At 40.9% G+C, this 21263-nt stretch overlaps 2 protein-coding genes across 3 annotated transcripts; both read right to left on the bottom strand.

Moving 5' to 3' along the window:
- Positions 1-16: 16 nt before the first annotated feature.
- On the bottom strand, positions 17-1106 carry LOC307043397 (zinc finger BED domain-containing protein 5-like; the record flags this gene model as incomplete). The annotated part of the gene is made up of 2 exons (XM_079687828.1): positions 17-694; positions 933-1106. The coding sequence occupies 2 exons, from the start codon at positions 1104-1106 to the stop codon at positions 302-304; spliced, it is 567 nt and encodes a 188-aa protein (XP_079543954.1). The 3' UTR covers positions 17-301.
- A 5264-nt stretch (positions 1107-6370) lies between these two features.
- Positions 6371-20906, bottom strand: LOC307043396 (palmitoyltransferase ZDHHC12-A-like). 2 transcript variants are annotated; one of them, XM_079687827.1, is made up of 5 exons: positions 20558-20906; positions 10443-10576; positions 9968-10048; positions 9026-9192; positions 6371-8318 (listed from the first exon to the last, which is right to left on the bottom strand). In XM_079687827.1, the coding sequence occupies exons 1-5, from the start codon at positions 20652-20654 to the stop codon at positions 8003-8005; spliced, it is 795 nt and encodes a 264-aa protein (XP_079543953.1). In that variant the 5' UTR covers positions 20655-20906; the 3' UTR covers positions 6371-8002. The 2 variants fall into 2 exon arrangements, with proteins under 2 accessions (XP_079543953.1, XP_079543952.1); XM_079687826.1 differs by having other exon boundaries at positions 9026-9195.
- Positions 20907-21263: the final 357 nt, after the last annotated feature.

Below are 21263 nucleotides of genomic sequence, written 5' to 3' on the forward strand. Positions count from 1 at the left end.
AGAAAAGCCATGTGAATGTGAATAAAAATGATATTTATGAGTGTTAAACAAACTCAGACAAGAGCAGAGAATACAAACAGACTGCTACGGAACAGCAGCAATTTCACACATGTCCAGTGCAGAACAAACAGTAGGCTACAAAACTGTACATTAGGCCTACAGAACTAGCAGGTCGGAAAGGTGTTGCATTTCGCCAAATTGCGGGGGGGGGGGAAGGTTAGTGTGAGCCCTGCGCTTGGTGGTTCTCCGCCAGTTTCTTCACTGCGGGTTGCAGAGAACTTAGTTTCAGTCGCAGTGCACCTTAGGCCGTCAAGTTCAAGCGATTGCGGTACTTGGACTGCATGTGGAGGACCTGGCTGAATCCCTGCTCCACGAGGTATGTGGTTGGGAAAGCCAGAAGAAGCAGCCTCGCTTTCTCCCAGAGAGCCGGGTAACCCTGAGAGTATTTGACCCACATGTTGCCCCAGCCAAAGGAGCGGAAAATAGCCTGGGCCTCATCGTCACTCTGGATTTCGATGAGATGCTCCTGTATTGCTGGCTCGCATTCCGCCACGTCCGCCTGAAAGGGCTGCACCACCCAGGTGGGAACATCAAGGTCCAAAAGATCTCTGAAGCGGATCTTCAAGTCGGCATTCACCATCCTCAGGTGGTCTGTGTAAATGAGGAGGCGCTCATCGGTAAGAGCCTCAGACACCTGCAATGAGTATAACCAGGAAATTGTTATCGGTGCAGAATGTTACCATCCGATTTTAAACTGGTTATTTTATTGCGAATTAGTTTACTAATTGATGTTTCTTTATTCTCATAGTACATTCAGAACATAAGTTATTTATACTAACCAGGAACACAAATATAGTGTTGCATAGAGTAGCCTACATTTATTACATGTATTATTTATTATTATCATTATTTAGTAGCCTAGGCTAGATCACCTTGGTCAACAGCGGGAAATGAGCAAACGGCCTCCTGCCTATGCTCTGCCGGTATAGATCCAGCCTGGAGGTGAGACTGTGGATGACCGCCTTGCTCTGGATCAGAGTAACTCCTTTTCCTTGGAGCTTCAGCGTGACTTCATTCATTTTGCCAAAGAAGTCTGCGAGGTACATGATGTCGCAGCGGCTGGATGACACCTGTTCCCCGAGAGCTGCATCCACCTCCTCCAGGAACTCCACGATGCTGTCAAACAGCTCACAAAAAGAGCAAGGCAGTTTCCTTTTGAGAGCCAGCGGACATCAGTGTGGAGAAGAAGACGCTCAAAGGTCTCATCATTTTCCTGACACAGCTATCGGAACAATCTGTTATTCAGGGCGTGGGCTTTTATTTTGTTTATTGCCTTTACTGCAACATTGAGAGAGTCGTGGAGAGGTGGACTTTTAGATTTGGCCACAAGGTTGTGGCGGTGCAAGACACAGTGGACTGTGAGGACATGCGGGACCTGCTCCTTCAGCAGAGTGGTGAAGCCACGGTACCTGCCAACCATGGAAGGGGCACCGTCAGTAGCACATGCGAGGATGTTGTTGATCGGGATTGACTTCTCCTGTAGATAAGCATCCAGTGCATTAAAAATGGTCTGGCCCTTGGTGTCTGTGACCAGATATTTGGAAAATAAAAATTCCTCAGTCATCTCCTGACTGTTGGAGGTGCTATAGCGGACATAGGCCATCAACAGAACATTGTTGTCAGAAGTGGTTGTCTCATCCAGCTGAAGGCTGAATGGAGTTTCCCGCAGGATGGCACACAGCTGCTCCTCTGTATCGCCCATTTCATCAATCCTGCGTGCTACGGTGTCATTACTGAGTGGGATGGATTTCAGCACCTGTGTGGGATCACGCTCCATCACAGTAGATATGACCTCTTTGATGGCAGGGAGTACCAACTTCTCTCCGATTCTGAATGGCTGCCCACATTTGGCTATCAGCAAGGAGATGTTATATGACGCTATTAGCCCGCTGTCAGTCTGGGTGGTCTTCCTTGCGAAGAGACTGCTGATGGTGCTCCTACCATGTTTCTCTTTGAGGGCCTGGAAGAACGGACGCTCCTTATCTGCCTTATCCGGGTGGATCTTGGTAAGGTGCTCCTTTTAAACGTGAGGGTTTCATTCCCTCATTCGAAAATACATGTTCGCAAAGTAAAAACATTGGGAGTTGTGCATTGGTAGGAGACGGTATGAAGCCATAGCTAAGAAATTCAATAGAGTACTGACTGCATTTTATCTTTTTCGCGGCCATTTTGCTGATGTGATATGATTTTTGTTGTTTTATGATGCTAATATTTAGGGGGGGGTAGTGTCACGATATGGCGGCAAACGCTAGAGGGCTAGCTGGTGACATGACGAGACATCGTGCCGGGAGCTGACCGGAAGTCGTTGTAATTTTGAACAAACAGAGCTCTGTGTGGAGCAGCCTGGCTAGCCAGCTCTTCAATGTCGTAGCAGACATAGAAACGGGTATTATTTTCATAAACTGACCACTTAGTTCGAATCTGTTAGTGGAATTTGTCATATCAAAACATATCAAAATTTAACAAAGAGACAAAGATTATTAACAGTCGCGATCCCAAAATTACTACGACTTCCGGTCCGCTCCCGGCTGCTTTTTGTAGGGTACGTTCGTAAATGCGCTCAGAGCGCTCCGAGCGTCCCCGTTCCACAGTCCAGAGCGCTGCGCTCTGAGCGCTCACAGTTGGGTGCTCTGGCGGAACAGACGGGTTGTCCGAGCGGACTGACCGTTCGTGCATTTACGAACGTACCCGTAATAACACTGCTGACAGCTGACCAATCGCAAGCAGAGTTGTGGTTTCCTATAGCAACAAAAGATGCTGACAGCTGCTTTTTGTACAGGAAAAGACGCTGTGGCCAGCGTTTTTCATGACAAAAATACATTATGCGTGAACGCCCCCCAAGAACACCTCAACGCCCCCCTTTCAAAAATATTGCTTCCAGCGCCCCCCGATGTTCTCTGAACGCCCCCTGGGGGGCGGTACCGCCCCCGTTGAGAACCAGTGGTCTAGACGCAAGAGCCTCGGAGCTAAGAGGCGGCGTCGCTTACGTCTCTCTTACGTCGAGGCGTGCAGGAAACTAAACCCACCTCCCCTGAACATGGGTCGACTGAAGAGTCTCGTCATGCCTGCCTACAAGCAGTAGTGCTTATAAACACACTTTATAAAGTCAGGCAACACTAACCAGGCTTCGTGTGATTCTGTTTATTTGTACCTTACTTTGACCATCCGTTCACTGTTATTGATCATTGTGGAGAGAGGCAGACGTTTTGTTTTGTATTATAGCAGCTATCGGATGGAATCAATACATGGGCTGCACAGGTTTTCGTGTCCAACTATCACAAGTAGAATCATAATAAAAATACGCCGGTAAAATGTGCCTGTAGAAAACGGTTTATGCCACAATAGGATAGCAATAGCAAGTAGTCAGCTTAGCTAACATCACCCATTTTATACCAGAGAAACTTTCATAACAGCGTTGTGATGCCAAACAGCGTCAATTCAGACTGACACTGGGGGATATGTATCAGCTTGTGTGACAGTCGGACAGTGAATACTTTAGAGCGGCCGCTGCAGTGTGAGCTAACCGAGAGCTAACGGGAGAATAAACTCCCGTGGAAGAGCAGCCAGCACTGCAGCGGTCGGTAAATAACGCTGAAACACATTAATAAACAATGAACCACGGCACTCTGGAGAAGTATAGCTTGGAGAAGTCTTTATTTAATTTAATCTGGCTTCGTGTGATTAAAAGCAACACGATCATCGACCTGACGCAGTCCCCCATTGTTGTTGTTGTGAGCGCCGTAACGCCGTTGGGGAGCAAATCAGCGATGTAAACGTTGACGTCATGACGCAGCAGCGGCTGCACATGTCGGGCTCTGGGCGGTGTGAACAGAGCAGGAGCAGAAAAGGGAAACCGGAGCTGAACCAGAAAAGCTCTAGCTCGGAGCTAGAAAGGGAAAAGCGCTGGTGTGAAAGCCGCATTAGAGTATGTAAGCTGCCTTGTGTTGCGACATAAATGTATACAATTATGATTGTCATACATCTCTGAAGGTTAACACGTGCTGTATTGCTGACTTACTTGTGTAGCAGTGTAAGCTGCCTCAGTTGCTGGTGTGTCGTTCAAAAACAGGGTTGTATGTGATGGGGGAGGAGGAAATGTGTCACAAATCATCACAACACAATATCACAAAGGAAAACTACCAGGACACTTAGCAGAATGGAAAATGTCCTCACATTTTTTTTTAAATACATAGCATGTTAACACTCTTGATTATGTAAAAAAAACAAACACTACATTAATTTATTAGTTTCACCTGGTGTTTATAGACTGTATATCGGTCTAAACAAATCCAAGCCTGTTCGGTTAAAAATCACTCCTCCAAAACAATTTAGCTTAGTTAAACGATTGCAAGAGCTAGCTAAACTAGCTTTCGCTAAGTCACTCATGATAATATTTGTATGCTAGCTGTTAACACTCGTTTTTATTTTTACAAGACTTTACTGCCTAGTCCCTCCTGAAACCAATTAAAATGTGTAATGTAATGCTTTTTTTACTTGACTAAAGCTAACTACAAGGCTTTTAACTAAAACCATAGCTGTCAGCAATACAAGTGTTAGATCACATTGACTTGACCTATGCTAACAAGCACTTGTTTCATGCTAATCAAGCATGTCCTTTGTCAGAAACATTACACAATAGGCTACATATGAATAACCAGTATTAGCCTCTTTAAGCATCCCGTGTGTTCTAGACAGATTCTGCTAGCTTGGCCTTTGGTTATTATACAATATTTGTCCTTCAGAAATACAGTACATTCTGCCAATTATATACATCACTGTGACAGGCTTTGCTCACTGCCTTGACCAAACAAATGAAACACGCTTACCCAATTTCTGGTAACAAGCATTTTCTTAAAACATGGAAATATTTCAAGGAATTCCCTCGTAAAGCAAATATGCATCCATCTCACCTGACCAACTGTTTTTTCATTAGAAGTGCATGGCACCGTGATGAACTTGTGCACTAGAAATCCTATAAATACTAGTGATATATGTATATATATATAAAAGGGAAGCCATAGAGAATATTATATAGCCATAAAATTAAGAAAAATAACTGTATTTTGAATTTAGCAAATAATATTCTGTGATACTGAAGCTCTCATGATGTCAGTGCAATAAATCAAGAGGAAGAAGAGGAGCCGCAGGGACGAAGGTTTTAGAAGCATGTCTTGATTTAGTTGAAATTCATAAAAAAACGAATCCCTTTAAGATCTGTTTTTGATATTATCACACTCACATTTGAATAGAAAAACCCTAACTCTGACGGGAGAGGTGGATAAACTATTGAGAACTAGAACAGAGTTATACTTTAAAGAGTAACTTAACACTAAAACCAGTTAAATAAGCATAATTGTATCATACTATTAATTGATTGTCTTTAGTGTTAGCTGTTTTGAATCCTTTTTTCCGGAGCAATATTGAGTAAATATGTAATCTAGAACAAAAATAATACAAATGTGTGTTGCTGTCTTGTGCTCTGTGCACCCAAAAAGTACAAGGCAGAATCAGAAACCAACGGTTTGAAGAGGTCTGTTTTTTTATTCCTGACTGCCAAAGATGCTGGAAACCAAGATATTAATGTAAATGCAGTTTTGGGTGTCATACATTCCTAGAACCTCAGTTGTAACTTCAAACGAGGTGGAGAATGTAGGAAAGATAGTAGTGAAACTCAAGAAATGAAACACCCCCTTTGATTACAATTGAGAGGGAAAATGTGGGCCTTTATACAAGAAAAGGACTGAGCAAGTTACAAATGTGGGCGCCGTTCAGTCTGCAAGTCAACATGCAAGAGCAAAATCAATTTAAGCACCTAACCTCTCCTTTCTGTCTGCCTTCTAAAAATGTTTTGTTTTTTGTGTGTTGTTTACCTACCTATACAGACAGATATACATTTATTTGAGTCCAGATGTAATGTCAAATCTATGGGGCGAACTGAAACACGCTCTCTTGCAGGAATTTTCGTACTCGCTCAGTTCTTTGTCACTTATTTATTTAACTTTATTTAAAGGGAGTTATTATCTGTTAGAGCTTTAACAGAGTGTCAAGTTGCTCTTTAAACCAATAGAATGTTCTTGAATTAAAAAGTGGCCAGTATGTCCTGCTGAAGTTCCCCTGAGCAAGAAGCTGGACCCCGGGGAAGGCCGTCAGCTAACTGAATGAATTCTATCAAGACAACGTTGATGTAGCCGCAATAGCACTTTAAGTTCATGCTGCTGAATATTATATGTTACTTTTGTGTCAGTACTGTATTTATGTATGAATGTGAACAAGGGAATGTCAGTCTGTACAGATGTACTCTATAACAACATGCATATCAGTGTTTTAATGTACTCTTGTCAATAAATACAAAAAAAACAAAAAACAAATACAGTAAAAAAAAGATGTTTGGTTCACTTTGTGTAGATTATCAATTTGTAAAGCAAAGGCACAAGACCTGAATCGCCCTAGACATAAAGGCAAAAGGTGTTCAATCTGAAAATCACCACTCTCACAAGGCAACAACAACGATTTACAGTAGAGCAAGTAATGACCAGACCTGAGAGGAAAACACAGGTTTTCAACAATTGAGATCTTTTCAAATGCATTTCTGTTAAGTCAAATGTTACTCAAGAAAAAGTTAAAAAAAGTAGTAGTATCAAAATACATAAGTAACAAAACCAAAAGTACTTATTATGCAGAATAAGTTGAACATATTTTTGCTTGAATAATTGGAATTTGCAAAGTAACTAGATTTTTTTGTGTGAAAAGTATTTGACTCCAGAATGTATTGAATTATAATTATAATGTGGCATTAAATGGTAACAATCAAGTAAAGTACATTGATTATAGTACCTCAATTAGGCACTTAACTACATTACTAGTATGTGTACCTTCCACCACGGAAAATAACCATCCACTGAACTAATCATGGTTTTGAAATTGTATCTGTCTGTAGGATCATAGATCATAGAAGGACCAGAAATGAGCACAGAATGTCAGATCTTTAGCCTTGTTCTCTATTTTTAAATCAGATTAAGCTTTTACCTATAATTGTGCTCGGCATTCAGTTTGTATTTGGACTGCATTTTAAATCTGATGTTTGGAAGTCTTAGAGGAAGAATTTAAAAGAGAGACATGTTTGCTATAGGCGCTGTATAGTTTGGGCTTCAACTGACACTATCAGGAAAGCAGTATGAAAATAATATTTTAGACTTCTGTAGGTAAAGTGGATTGGAACAAAAGTATTAATAATCTATAAGGATTAATCAGAGAGGACCCCCTGCCAAGGCCTTTTCTGTAAGTGCAAAAATTGTGTGCATTTGCCACTGTTTCTGATCCATTCCAAAATATTATGGGTTACAAGGACTCAAAAGTTGCATACAAAATCAGGGCAGTAGTTTCACGTAACCCTCTTGACAAACAGACAAATAAATAAACAACTGTGGTTGGATCTATTAAAAAGACTGAAATGCTGAAATGGAAAGCCCTGCCCCGTTAAACTGCATAGGATCCATCCTCTGAGGGACATGAGTGTCTGTACAACATTCTAAGGCAATCCATTTAAACGTTTTTGAGGAATTCAGTCAGGTCTAAAGTTCTGGGCCAACATAAAAACTGACATTCAGACGGACCTTGCCATCTTTGGGGCATCACTGCTAGCATGGTTTAAAGGGCGTATTTTTTTTAGAAAACCTTGTTTTTACTCCAGCAAAGAGTTATGTTCTGTTATGTTTAAAAAACATTGTACAATTTTAGTAAATAAGCAAAACCAGCAGTTAGTTTGCTAAATACCTGATAAGCACTGTATCTCAACTTTCGCAGGTAGTAAGTACATATTTCATGGTCCACTCAAGTTGTTAAGGCCTACCCAAAAGGGCAAATTAAATAATGATTAAAGGTTATTTCCCTGAAAGTAGTGTCCAACCCAGGTTTAGATTCTCATGTTCCGTCTGGTTGGAGGTCAGACAGAGTTGGGAGTGTTTCTGGTGTACATTTTCTCCCACACCACCGTGCTGCAAACGCAGAAGAAGTCCCACAGGTTACAGATAACTCCGCGGTCAAACGGGTTCTCCTCGTCACTGAAGTTCTTCAGGTAGGAGATCCTGTGGCGTGACATGAACTCCCAGGTGGTGCAGCTGATGGAGACCAGGTACAGGTGGCAGCCCAACAGCAGCATCACCACCATGGAAAAGACCCCCACCACACCCAGCGCCGCCAGCAGGAACCCGTTCACTCTGAACCACTGCTCCCAGGTGAGGGTGGGGGTGATGCCAGACCTGGAGGACAAAAACAAATGTTCAGGTGAATCACTATTGTCTTTGGGGTTGTTCTCTGCCCTGATCAAGGTCTGGCAGGCTGAGTGTCTTGCCAAGCTGTGTTCAACACCGATCCTGTACCTGCCATTCACCTCAACCAATTAACTGGTTATGTCTCTCCTTTTCTTCAATTAAACGTAACAGGCCCTACTCACTGAGGTTTTATTTAAAATGGAATACATGTGTTCTTCCATGCATATGCACATCATGTCCTTTCATTGTTAAATTATGCTGTTTTTTTTTCTAAAGAGGCCATATAATGCTAATTTTCAGATTCATATTTGTAATTTGTGCCTCTGCTTTGACATGTTTCCATGCTTTAATGTTCAAAAAGCTCTTTATTTTTCTCATACTGCCTGTGCTGCAGCACCTCTTTTCACACTGTCTGAAACCAGAGCCCAGTCTGCTCTGATTGGTTAGCTGGCCAGCTCTGTTGTGATTGGTCAACCACTTAGAGATTTGCCTTCCCTTAGCCTTTACATTTAGTTGTAGTTAGCTAATAGAAGCGCCAGTGTTACATAGTGTGGAAGAGAAAACACCCTCTGGAGGGAACTTTAGCCGTTGCAGACCATTTACAAATAACTATTTACCACCCTACAGCAAAGGGAAACCCCAAAAAGTGCAATCTTTAACGAGCACAAGGTAGGTTCAGTGTTCAGCAGACATACAGAGCAATGTCTAGCGCCCACAGCAGAGCGAGCAGCTGCACCAGCAGGTAGACGATGAACCAGCGGTGGTTCCTCTCTCCCACACAGTTCTCGATCCAGGGGCAGTGGTGGTCGAAGCGACGGACGCAGCGCTTACACATCTGACAGTGCTTCGCTCTCATTGGCTGCTGCTTAAAAATGTGTAAGGGAGAGAGAGAGACAAGTTGTATTGTAACTGGGAGAAGTCAATCCACTATTCAAGAAGGAGATGTAGGTATGGAAGGATATAAGCACCATGTCAAAATATTTCAGTGTCTTTTCTCCTTTAAAGCCTGATTGAGTGCACTGATCTCAAGCTTGTAAGACTTATTTTTTTGTAAAACTTAAACATAAATAGAATAATTAAATAATGAATCACTTATCTTAAAATATTGACTTAGTATATTAAAATATCACTTAGGGTAAATAATGACAGTTTCTCAAAATAATGATAAACCGTTTCGTTATATTGACTTAATATCTCTAAATAATGAGGAACTGTTTCTTTATATTGACTTAATATCTCAAATGATAACTTAGCTTCTTTACATTATGACAAACAGGGTTGTTCTCCCATCTCATTGGTAGAAATGGTCTTCCACACATCATCATGCCAAAGGTTGACTAGTTGTTCTATCACAGTCAACATGTTGTCGGATTGAATTTTTGCCCAAGTTACACTATCAATACAAATCTTTCAAAAAAAAACATTTAAATACAAACAGACAACGATAATATAAAATGTAAGTCTTGAGCATTTCAACACAGCAAGGTGATATACATAATCTGTGTTTGAGTTAGACAGGTTTAAAAATGAGATGAACAAAGAGTATAAAAACATGGGACTTTTCAGACATGTAGAAAACAAACTGATGGTGAACTCCAGATGCTGATGAACGGTGTGAGTTGGTGTCAGCTGGTTACCTGCAGCAGGCAGTATCCACAGCGCCTCAGCCGAGGGGTCAAAGACTGAGGAATCATTGATTCCATTTCCTCATTTGAACCCTGAACGCAACACAGAATGACGTGGGTCACACATGAACACACACAAATATGCACACTCTGACCTGGACAGGACTTTCTGTAATTTAACTGCACGTAGCCTGTTTACCTAAAATCACCTTACAGCATTGCTGTCCAATTTCTGAGGTACAGTAGATTTCTAGATTAACTCCTTTAATCTACGCAGCTCAGAAAATCTATTTCCACAGACTTTAAAACATGTGAAAGGTAACAAGATGTTCCATTATAGAGCACAGCTTGACTTGTTTTTCTGTTAGAGTTGCATTATAATTATTGCATCATCATGTGAGATCTTTTAAGCTCCATTTAAGACCTGAGAGTCTGATGATGACAGTAAGCATTATTGCTTTTTAAGGTGTGTGTTAGTTAAACTCACCTTGACAGAGTCGGTGAGAATGAAGCCAGGGTCCATTAAAGAAACAGCAAAGTATAAGAGCACTGAGAGCGCGACCAGGAGGAAGAAGAGGAGCGGCAGCAGCAGCTCTCCTTGCTCCTCACATCTCCGCAGATCTGCAAACACACACCATAGAGATAAACTAGCATAACCTAAATAGAGTGCTGCAATAAGACTATTAGTGATTTCATGCAATAGTTAATCCAACCAACAGTTGGATTATATGACCTAGAACAGTCTGATAACTTCAGAAACTTGTAAATAGAAATTAAGACCAGGAAATTACAACATTAAATCATAAAAATTTAACAATAACCAAACACCACAATGATATATGGTAGTCTCTTGCATATATGTAATTTATTTTAGAAACTAATACGGTTAAATAGGGCTTAACTTTTTTTTAATTAAACAAATGGCTAAAGGCAAACAGTAGGGCAGATAGAACAGTCTAGTAAGCCAAGAGAAATGACACCACTTTAGTATTATGGAGCCTTTAACATCAGAAAAAGAATGTGTGGCATATTACGATGCAACATGTAAGAAGAGATATATCTAGTTTGATATCAACCTATTTTAAATTATGTGGATTTTCTTTCTAACATTGAATTTTTAAACTTTGAATACTTAAAGGTGGGGTATGTAATTTTGGAGAAACCAGTTTGAGTGCGCTATAATTTGAAAGTACACAGCCGGAAAAAATCTGCCACTTCCTTACAGAGCCCCTCCTCCAACACACACGAACGTGCACATTACCAATGAGGGCATGAGATAAGTTTGTGCCTTTATATATAGAGTGGCGAAGTCATGCCCATATACTTCCGGTCTATGGGACCTTATCACGGAAAAATTATGTATTGAAGTCAATGGAGAGAGAAAACTTATCTTTTGATTCCGTTTGAATTGTGCCATGAATTACACATATGGTGTTTGTCAATCTTAAAAAAATATTTCCATGTCAAAAAAGTCACAGTTTGTCGTAAAACTGTTGAAATATAAGACTATGAAAAATACGTAACTAGAAAGACTACATATCCCAGAGTCGCATAAGTGATGTCACAATTGTTTTCCTCCACTAAGAGATAGTTGAGATCAGCGCCATATAGATAGAATCTATCTATTGCCTTATTCACACCAACGGTGTTTCAGGGCCGGTTCGAAGCTGGAGCTTGAAAAGCACCGGGTTTTCCTGTTCACACCGCAGTGGAACAGCCTCTTAGCTCTGGAATCCGTTTAGTTTCAAGCACCAAAATATTGTGCGGCCAGAGCAAAAGCACCGCATACGTCACGCTTACGTCGAGGCGGGGGCAGGGGCGGGATCAACTCCTGAACAACAACAAAAAGTCGGCGTTTTATCCAGTTTGTACACAACGATGGAGAAACTTAACAAGCAGCAGTGGTCCACTGAAGAGACCAGCTACCTACTGGGAATCTGGTCTTCCGAAGAGGTACAGAGGAAGCTGGAGCACAATCGGCCATTGTTGTTGTTGTCGGTGTCAGCTGTGAGGGGTTTCCGCACGCTTTGGCTTTATGAAGCAGGCACGCAAACGGTTACGTCATGACGCAAACGATGACGCAGCACTAGTCGGACTCTGGGCGGTGTGAAAAGAGTCGGAGCTAAACCGAAGAACCGGTTCTGAACCTGAAAAGCTCTAGCGCGGAGCTTGAACCGGAGTTGCGTCGGTGTGAATGAGGTATATATGGCGCTGGCTAAGATAAGATAACTTTAACAAGATGCCTGTGTGCTTAGTACCAGGTTGTTATACCAGAAATGGGTCTTGCTTGTTCTTTCGCTTCACGTCTGATGAAAGGACCAGGAGTGGCTGGATCAAGTTAGCTACCTAGCTAGTAGCTAGCACGTTAGTTAGCATTACAGCCTTGTCATTTTTATTAGCCTTAATATGAAGTAACATTAAGTCACCCAAAAATGTTAAACAGTAAGAGTAGTAGTCATATTTCGTGAACCCTTAGTGAGGGTAGTCAATCGTTTTGTTGACAAGACAGTAGTGACGGCCATCTTGGTGACGTGTGTTGTTATGCGAGACCAGAGATGTAGTTCATTGAGCATTTCACACAAAAAAATGTGTTACTTCACAGTTTTACGAAAAGTAAAAAAATAAAAACTTGTCGTAAAACATTTATTTGTGTGAAACGCTTAATGAATTACAACTCTGGTCTCGCAGACTCTCACAACAACACACGTCACCAAGATGGCCGTCACTACTGTTGTCAACAAAATGATTGGCTACCCTCAATATCACCACAATGAAACACGTCCAGAAGAATGTCATGCAAAGCTGCCTGCCTGCCTGCCTGCCTTCCTTTGATTCTCTCTGAACTGCCTGGTCTTTTTAATGTTTAATGTTAACCATTTGTGCAGATAGCATGAAGTAGAAAAGATCGACGATCGCCGATGCTAGCGTTAGCATTTCTCCCCCGGGCTTAAATTGTGTATTATAGAATGATCACATCCGTGACAGTACTCTTCAAAGGGTTCACAAAATATGACTACTCTTACTGTTTAACATTTTGGGTGACTTAATGTTACTTCATATTAAGGCTAATAAAAATGACAAGGCTGTAATGCTAACTAACGTGCTAGCTATTAGCTAGGTAGCTATCTTGATCCAGCCACTCCTGGTCCTTTCATCAGACGGGAAGCGAAAGAACGAGCAAGACCCATTGCTGGTATGATAACAACCTGGTACTAAGCACACAGGCAAGTTATCTTATCTTAGCCAGCACCATATATACCTCATTCACACCAACGCAACTCCGTTTCAAGCTCCGTGTTATACCTCATTTACACCAACGCAACTCCGGTTCAAGCTCCGTGCTAGAGCTTTCCAGGTTCAGAACCGGTTCTTCGGTTTAGCTCCGGATCTTTTCACACTGCCCAGAGTCCGACTGGTGCTGCGTCATTGTGTCATCGTTTGCGTCATGATGTAACCGTTTGCGTGCCTGCTTCATAAAGCCAAAGCGCGCGGAAACCCCTCACAGCTGACACCAACAACAACAACAATGGCCGATTTTGCTCCAGCTTCCTCTGTACCTCTTCGGAAGACCAGATTCCTAGCTGGTCTCTTCAGTGGACCACTGCTGCTTGTTAAGTTTCTCCATCGTTGTGTACAAACTGGATAAAACGCCGGCTTTTTGTTGTTGTTCAGGAGTTGATCCCGCCCCTGGCCCTCCCCCCGCCTCGACGTAAGCGTTACGTATGTGGTGCTTTTGCTCTGGCTGGACAATTTTTTGGTGCTCGAAATGAACCCGGATTCTGGAGCTAAGAGGCTGCTCCGCTGCGGTGTGAACACGAAAACCCGGTGCTTTTCAAGCTCCAGCTCCGAACCGGCCCTGAAACACTGTTGGTGTGAATGAGGTAATAGATAGATTATATCTATATGGCGCTGATCTTAGCTATCTCTTAGTGGAGGAAAACAATTGTGAGATCACTTACGCGACTCTGGGATTTGTAGTCTTTCTAGTTGCGTATTTTTCATAGTCCTATATTTCAACAGTTTTATGGCAAACTGTGACTTTTTTGACATGGAAATTATTTTTTTAAGATTGGCAAACATCATGTGTAATTCATGGAACAATTCAAACGGGATCGAAAGATAAGTTTTCTCTCTCCATTGACTTCAATACATTATTTTTCCGAAATAAGGTCCAATGGACCGGAAGTAGATGGGCGTGACTTCGCCAGGCCGTTTCTCAATCTCGAGGATACTGGCTTCCAAGCTAATATTTCAAGGATGCTACATCATTGAGTGCCGCCGAAGGACTGTTCCAGTGTGAGAAAAAGTTTTTAGTGAGTACTTGTCCATGGACAAGAGACTTTGGCAATTTACTTGTCCGAATACATTCTTCACTTCTCCAGAATGGACAAAAATTGGGGCCACGGAATCTTCTTCTTTGCCATCGTATTTTAGATTTCCCACGTTTTTTACGACACCGCTAACGTAAGTGAACGGTAAGATTTTACTGCATCACACATAGGGTTGGGTATCCTTTGGATTTTAACGATTCCGGTTCTGCTTTACGATTCCGGTTATTTTTGGTTCTCGATTCCGGTTCTTTGAGAGGGTAAAAATAAGTCCCATGACAAACTGGGAGAAAAATATATTCATGAAAACATTAAGTCAAATCTGTATTCCTATTTACAAATCACTTCATACTGTTGAATTTCTTACGGTTATTGAAAACAATTATATAAAAATAATCTCTGCATTGTTTAGTTAGTTCTAAGCAGTGCAGTTTGAGAATGTACAATTGGCCCAGTCTCCTCTGGTGTTACACTGCAACCTGCCTGTGAGACAGAGTCCAACCACACATGTCCAACACATAGGCCTAATAATAATAATACATTATATTTATAGCCTATAGGCCTAAAGCTTTTCTACAACTCAAAGACGCTTGCACGCTTACACATGTCCTGCAATACACATACTGCAGCTGCCCAGCAGCTCAGTGTTTGTAAAAGTAAATAAATAGTATTTTCATTTCAATAACGTACTTTCTATACCCTGCTTCATAAACAATACTGACATTCCTGTGCTCCTCCTAGTCTGGGGGTCCGGAGATGTAAGGACAGCGCGAGGACACAGGGAGAGTGCTTCACTTCATAAAATAAATGGTGGTCAATATTAACAACATAGGAGCTAAAACGCTTAATAACCTTCATTACGTGTTAGAGAAAGAACATAAGAAAGTTTGACAAAGGTGAGGCTGTTAAACGGGCAGCGGATCCGCTGTGTGTAGAAAGAGAGAGAGAGACGCTGAGCTGCGGTCCGCGGGGCTCGGCCTCACCTCCTGTCCTCACAACTCTTATTAATCCCGGGACCGGACAATTGTTATTTGTTCCTACTCGGAACCAAGTTTTGCTTCCCAACCCTGCCACTGTGCTTCCCGCCCCGCCCCGCCCCCGTCTAGAAGCGGCGAGATGTATTTCCCTAGGAATCGACAAGCAGAACCGAAACTAACATTTCTAAACGAACAATGGCGGACACGTACAATTTGCGAATGAGTTCTGCCTTTTTTAAACTGAATTTATCAATAATTTGTAAATAAATGAGGGCGAAAAATGTCACTTGTCCACCGGACAAGTCAATTGAAAGATCTACTTGTCCGATACTGTAAATAACACGTCCCGGACGGTGGGACGTGTGCTTTTTCGCACACTGCAATCTTCAGCATACTTGGAATTCCACCGAGGTCACGTCCTTGGTTTGGAGGTAATTTCGAGGCTGCACATGGGTAGACTTTGCGTCCTTAAAATCCCCACAATGCTTTGCGCACGGACCAATTTCAAAAATCCTTGCGGAGAATGGCTGAACCGACGCAGCACACATTTAAATGTAAGTATGTACTGTGGCGTAGAACATGTGTTGGTAAATATGTTACTTTGTAACATTTGTTATCACCAAGAATGTGTTCCGTGAAAGTAAAGCAAGTTCATAATTAGATAGACATCGTGAAGTATTTATTTTCGGTACAGTTTTATGTTGAAACCGTTAGAGAGATTGGCACTCTTGTTAGCCTGTTCCATTCTTCTTCGTTTTGCGAAGCCGTGGCTTGGAAGTATTCCTGCTTCGTTTCTGAAGGAAGTGACTTGGAAGTACGCGACTACCAAGCCAGCATCCTCGCGATTGAGAAACGGCCACAGTCTATGGTTTGTGCACAGATGGAAAGTTGACAGGCAGGTAGGCCATCCAGTTATTTTAGCCGGGCCGCTGAAATGATTGGTCGTAATTTTTATATAGCTACGGCTTCCACAGATTACTTTTTTTTATGTATTTATTGTCAAAGCATTTAATATATTCATTGCTATCGGGGTGTTGAGAGCATTCCATGGAATATAACAAAAAGTGTTTCTGAAATAAATTACATACCCCACCTTTAAAGTACATGTTCCTGATTATACACGTATTTTAACTGTATTGTACTTTTACCTTTACATTTACAATGCAGGAGTGCTGCTTTACTCCTAAAACAATTATACAAAATAAGAAGGAGCATAAATAATACCCAATGCATTGAGAGGGTATTTAAAGGTTTGGGCCATTAATGAACCTGGAACCGGACAGGGCGACCTGGGACAAGCCATTCTTTAACTACTTAACTATTGCTAATACTACTGTTACTATCGTCCTTTTGAAGCCAGGTGTGCTTAACCCTCCGGTACCATTCGATTGGACTACGCAAATTAGTCATTCGAGACAAAAATGTCCACTGCAAAATACTTTGATAAAAACATTATATTAAAAGGTTTTTTTCACTACTTTTTTGGGTTCAATCTTTAAAGCATCTTCCGCCCTAATAGAAAATACCAAAAATGTAATAATTTTCAGGATTTTAACCCTTTAAATGCCATTTTGAATACATGAAACCGCTGTTTTTTTTCATGATGAAAACAGAGAAAATGTGTTATTTCCCCAAAAATACATATCTGGGGACTGGCTCTTTTTTTTTATAACAGTCTTGGATATGTCAAAGATTAGCAACAAAATAGATTTTTTTGCATTATTAGTTTTTGCACAAAATCAGATTGTACAAAAAAGTTACACATTAGTCATTCGGGACAAAAATGTCCACTTCCAAAAACTGCTCTAAAATGACAACAGATTAATATTTTAAAAAACTTTTTGGGGTTCAATCTTTCAATCAACTTCAGTCCTGATCAGAAATACTAAATGTTAACTTATTTTCAGGATTTTAACCCTTTAACTGCCAGTTTGAAAACATGAAATTGCGTTTTCTATGAAAAACCTGCACAAAAAGGCAGTTATTTTCCATATAATGAATGTTGGGGGGGTCGGCTTTTTTTTTTATCACAGTCTTGGATATGTCAAAGATTAGCAACAAAATTTAATTTTGGTTGATTATTAGTTTTTGCAGAGAATCAGATTAAACAAAAACTCACACATTAGCCACTCGTGTCCCATCCACTCCCATTATAACCACATATTTTGATCTTTCCGCCATACCGGTATAAAATCATGCATTTTGTAATGTCAGGGTTTTATATTAGAGGAAAATAGTTCAATTTGTCCTTTTTACTGTATATCACCAGATGTGACATTTGACCATTTAATTACATGCTTGTCATTTCTTGGTTTCTTTGCCTGTTGTATAACGGGGCCCTGACAGCCATTGGAATACATGTATGCAACTATTATGATGTAGGTGTGTTGGTATGGATGTGGAATAGTGGTATCAGCTGAGATGTGTGTCTGTGTGTGTGTGTGTGTGTGTGTGTGTGTGTGTGTGTGTGTGTGTGTGTGTGTGTGTGTGTGTGTGTGTGTGTGTGTGTGTGTGTGTGTGTATGTATGTATGTGTGTGTGTGTGTGTGTGTGTGTGTGGATGTACAGTGTGTGTACAGAGACAACAATATACAGTAGATTTGGTTTACAGCAAGTCGCAGTTTTCGCCTCATATCTTTCTTTCTTTCTCTCTTTTTCTCTCACTCCCTCATTCCCAAACTCATACACACTCTTACATATGAAACCTCCTTATACCTTGTATGTGTGTGAGCGATTGTGTGTGAGAATGAGACAGGAGTAAGTGTGCTCTCATGAAGTTTTATTTTTCACTTGTGCTGTTTCATGTTTCTTTGAGGTAAACAGTCTATGATCTTGACCCAGCTTGACCTCGATGTTTTGAATTGTTTGGAACTTCAAAGTCCTTTGATAATGTCAAACAGACATACACAGCCGTACGTACACTCCTTGAAGTAAATAAAAACACCTGGCTGCAAAGCCAAAGCTTCAAATATGTGTAGTTTGGCTGGATGGTAATTTCATTCCTTTGATACGCAACAAGCAGTAAGATGAAGAGGAGCTTCTCTGTGGGACAAGAGGTCTCATGCAGCCCGTAACTTCAGCTGCAGGACTCATGCTCTGAAACAGAAACACCCTGAGAAGAAGAATCTGGTGTGGATCTGAACTGTGCTTGAAAGTAGTCAGCACAAGGATAAAACACTTTTTTGCCAAACAGCTTGCCTAACAGTTCATTTATCGAATGGGGGCAGAGAAGAAGGAACAATTATGTCCCGAATCTTTATTTATTTTTGACATACAGAGGAATCGATGAGGTCCTTTGCTGAGGAGTTTGAGGAGCTGCAGAGGAGCTGCTGAGGAGCTGCTGAGGAACAACACGATGGTGATGAGGTTGAGATGTATGAAGGACTACAAAACCTTTTGGATGGAAAAAGCCTGAAGTGCTTAGTGATCTCTTCCTCAATCACACCACAAAGGGGATGATAGCACCAGAGATTGCCCCAGGAGTAACAAAAATATTCGTTGCGCCGCCACGTGAAGCCATGCTTAGAGAAATAATCAGATGTTTGTGGTGGAGTCTGATCGTTCTTCGTCTGACCCTTCCCCTGAAAGTGGAGAGGACACAGAGGATCCCATCCCGTAGCTGCGCTACATTCCTCTGCACTATCCTATCCAATGTTTGCTCAAACATCTGTGGCATCAACATCCCTCCAGTTTGCCACCGAACGTCCCCCATGCAGGTGTGTCATGTCGACAATACTGCTGATGATCTCAGGGGTAAAGAATAAATCAAAGAAGGATTCCACGTCATCAATTCTTATTCATGCCACTCGTAATTATAATACAATTATAATAATTGCATAACGTGTGGGCCCTGAAACCAAACCTCTGGCAGCAGGAATGTAGCGGTGTTTCCTCGTGAGAGGGAAACCAGATTTGAAAAATGTTTTGATGTCAGGCCCACTGCCACGATGGACACGATCCTCCGGATAGGATAGTGCAGAGGCATGTAGCGCAGCTACGGGATGGGATCCTCTGTGTCCTCTCCACTTTCAGGGGAAGGGTCGGACGTAGAAGGGTCAGACTCCACTACAAACTCCACATCAGATTCTCCATCTCATGTTGGGCCAAAAAGTGTTTTATCTTTGTGCTGACTCCTTTCAAGCACAGTTCAGATCCACACCAGATTCTCCTTCTCAGGGTGTTTCTGTTTCAGAGGATGAGTCCTGCAGCTGAAAAGGACAAATTGAACTATTTTCCTCCAATATAGAACTCTGATATTAAAAATTACATGATTTTATACCGGTATGGCGGAAAGATCAAAAGATGTGGTTATAATGGGAGTGGATGGGACACGAGTGGCTAATGTGTGAGTTTTTTGTTTAATCTGATTCTGTGCAAAAACTAATAATCCACCAAATCAATGTTGTTGCTAATCTCTGACATATCCAAGACTGTGATAAAAAAAAAGCCGAGCCCCCCAACATTCATTGTATGGAAAATAACTGCCTTTTTCTGCATGTTTTTAAACTGGCAGTTCAAGGGTTAAAATCCTGACCATAAGTTAACATTTGGTATTTTTGATCAGGACTGAAGTTGATTGAAAGATTGAACCCCAAAAAGTTTTAAAAAATATTAATCTGTTGTCATTTTAGAGCAGTTTTTGGAAGTGGACATTTTTGTCCCGAATGACTAATGTGTGAGTTTTTTTGTTTAATCTGATTTTGTGCAAAAACTAATAATCAATCAAAATCAATGTTGTTGCTAATCTTTGACATATCCAAGACTGTGATAAAAAAAGCCAACCCCCCCCAACATTTATTATATGGAAAATAACACATTTTCTCTGTTTTCATCATGAAAAAAAACAGCGGTTTCAAGTATTCAAAATGGCATTTAAAGGGTTAAAATTCTGAAAATGATTACATTTTTGGTATTTTCTATTAGGGCGGAAGTTGCTTTAAAGATTGAACCCCAAAAAGTTGTGTAAAAAACCTTTTAATATAATGTTTTTATCAAAGTATTTTGCAGTGGACGTTTTTGTCTCGAATGACTAATTTGCGAAGTCGATTTGTTACACAGTGAATTAAAGACCGATTTGAAAAATTGAAATTCCAAAATAGATCGAGAAAATAGCCGTGTTACAAAAAATCAGGCCATTTGCACCAACACAACCAAAGTTATTGCAAAATGAAAAGTGAAAAATGACCCATATGGACAAAAACGTCCACAGTGATACCAGAGGGTTAAAAGCCCTAGTGGTAAGTCGCGATGCTAGTAGTTTCAGATAAGTTGTATTAGTCTAAAATGTAATGAACTTACCGGTGTTGTGCAGGAACAGTATGAGGGTAATGACCCAGGTGAGCAGGGTGTGTGTGGCCCGGACCAGAAACCCGGTCCGGAACATGTTCTGCCCCATTTTAAATATCTTTCATTAGCACCGCTGCTGGTGCTAACTAGCTAGCCTGTTTAGGAACATAGTTATTTTATAATAAGACCAATACATACATCATAAATCCCATGTTAACCATGTTAGACAAATAACTATGCAGTCCATAGAGTTATAATGTATCTAGTGAACGTAATATACGAGCATTTTATATATTTTATTGATCTCTGGTTCTATGTTATCCATCCTGTTGTTGCATCTTGTACGGTAGCCTGCGTGGGACATATAGGCGAACCGTGCGCAAAGGAGGAAGTCAAACGTTTTTTTTACAGATATAAACAAATAAATCTGCAAAAATAATTATATTGTTATACGTCTAGCTCTGGATATTAGTCAAATTAAGGAACCTCTCCGAGTTCATATCTTAGACGAGTTACTACATTATCTGGTTTATTAAATTATATATGTTTGTATTATATCCCTAAAAGAATGTTTTAAATTGTGTTCAAATTAATATATTAAACTTGTACGAGTGGCTGCTGAATGCAGGAATAATATAGCTTGTTGTTGAGGTGAAACTGTAATAGTAATGTGATACAAATCCTAAATCTACATCATTCTGCACCAACAAAAATGAAG

Source organism: Notothenia rossii (assembly GCF_949606895.1).
Source record: "Notothenia rossii genome assembly, chromosome: 6".
Taxonomy (NCBI): Eukaryota; Metazoa; Chordata; class Actinopteri; order Perciformes; family Nototheniidae; genus Notothenia; species Notothenia rossii.

Coding starts and splice junctions, on each gene's coding strand:
- LOC307043396 (XM_079687826.1), bottom strand. CDS start 20,654: ATGGGGCAGAACATGTTCCGGACCGGGTTTCTGGTCCGGGCCACACAC. Junction 10,577..20,557: donor ACTGTTCCTGCACAACACCG/GTAAGTTCATTA, acceptor GTGTGTTTGCAG/ATCTGCGGAGATGTGAGGAG. Junction 8,319..9,025: donor TGGGCGCTAGACATTGCTCT/GTATGTCTGCTG, acceptor TTTGTCCTCCAG/GTCTGGCATCACCCCCACCC.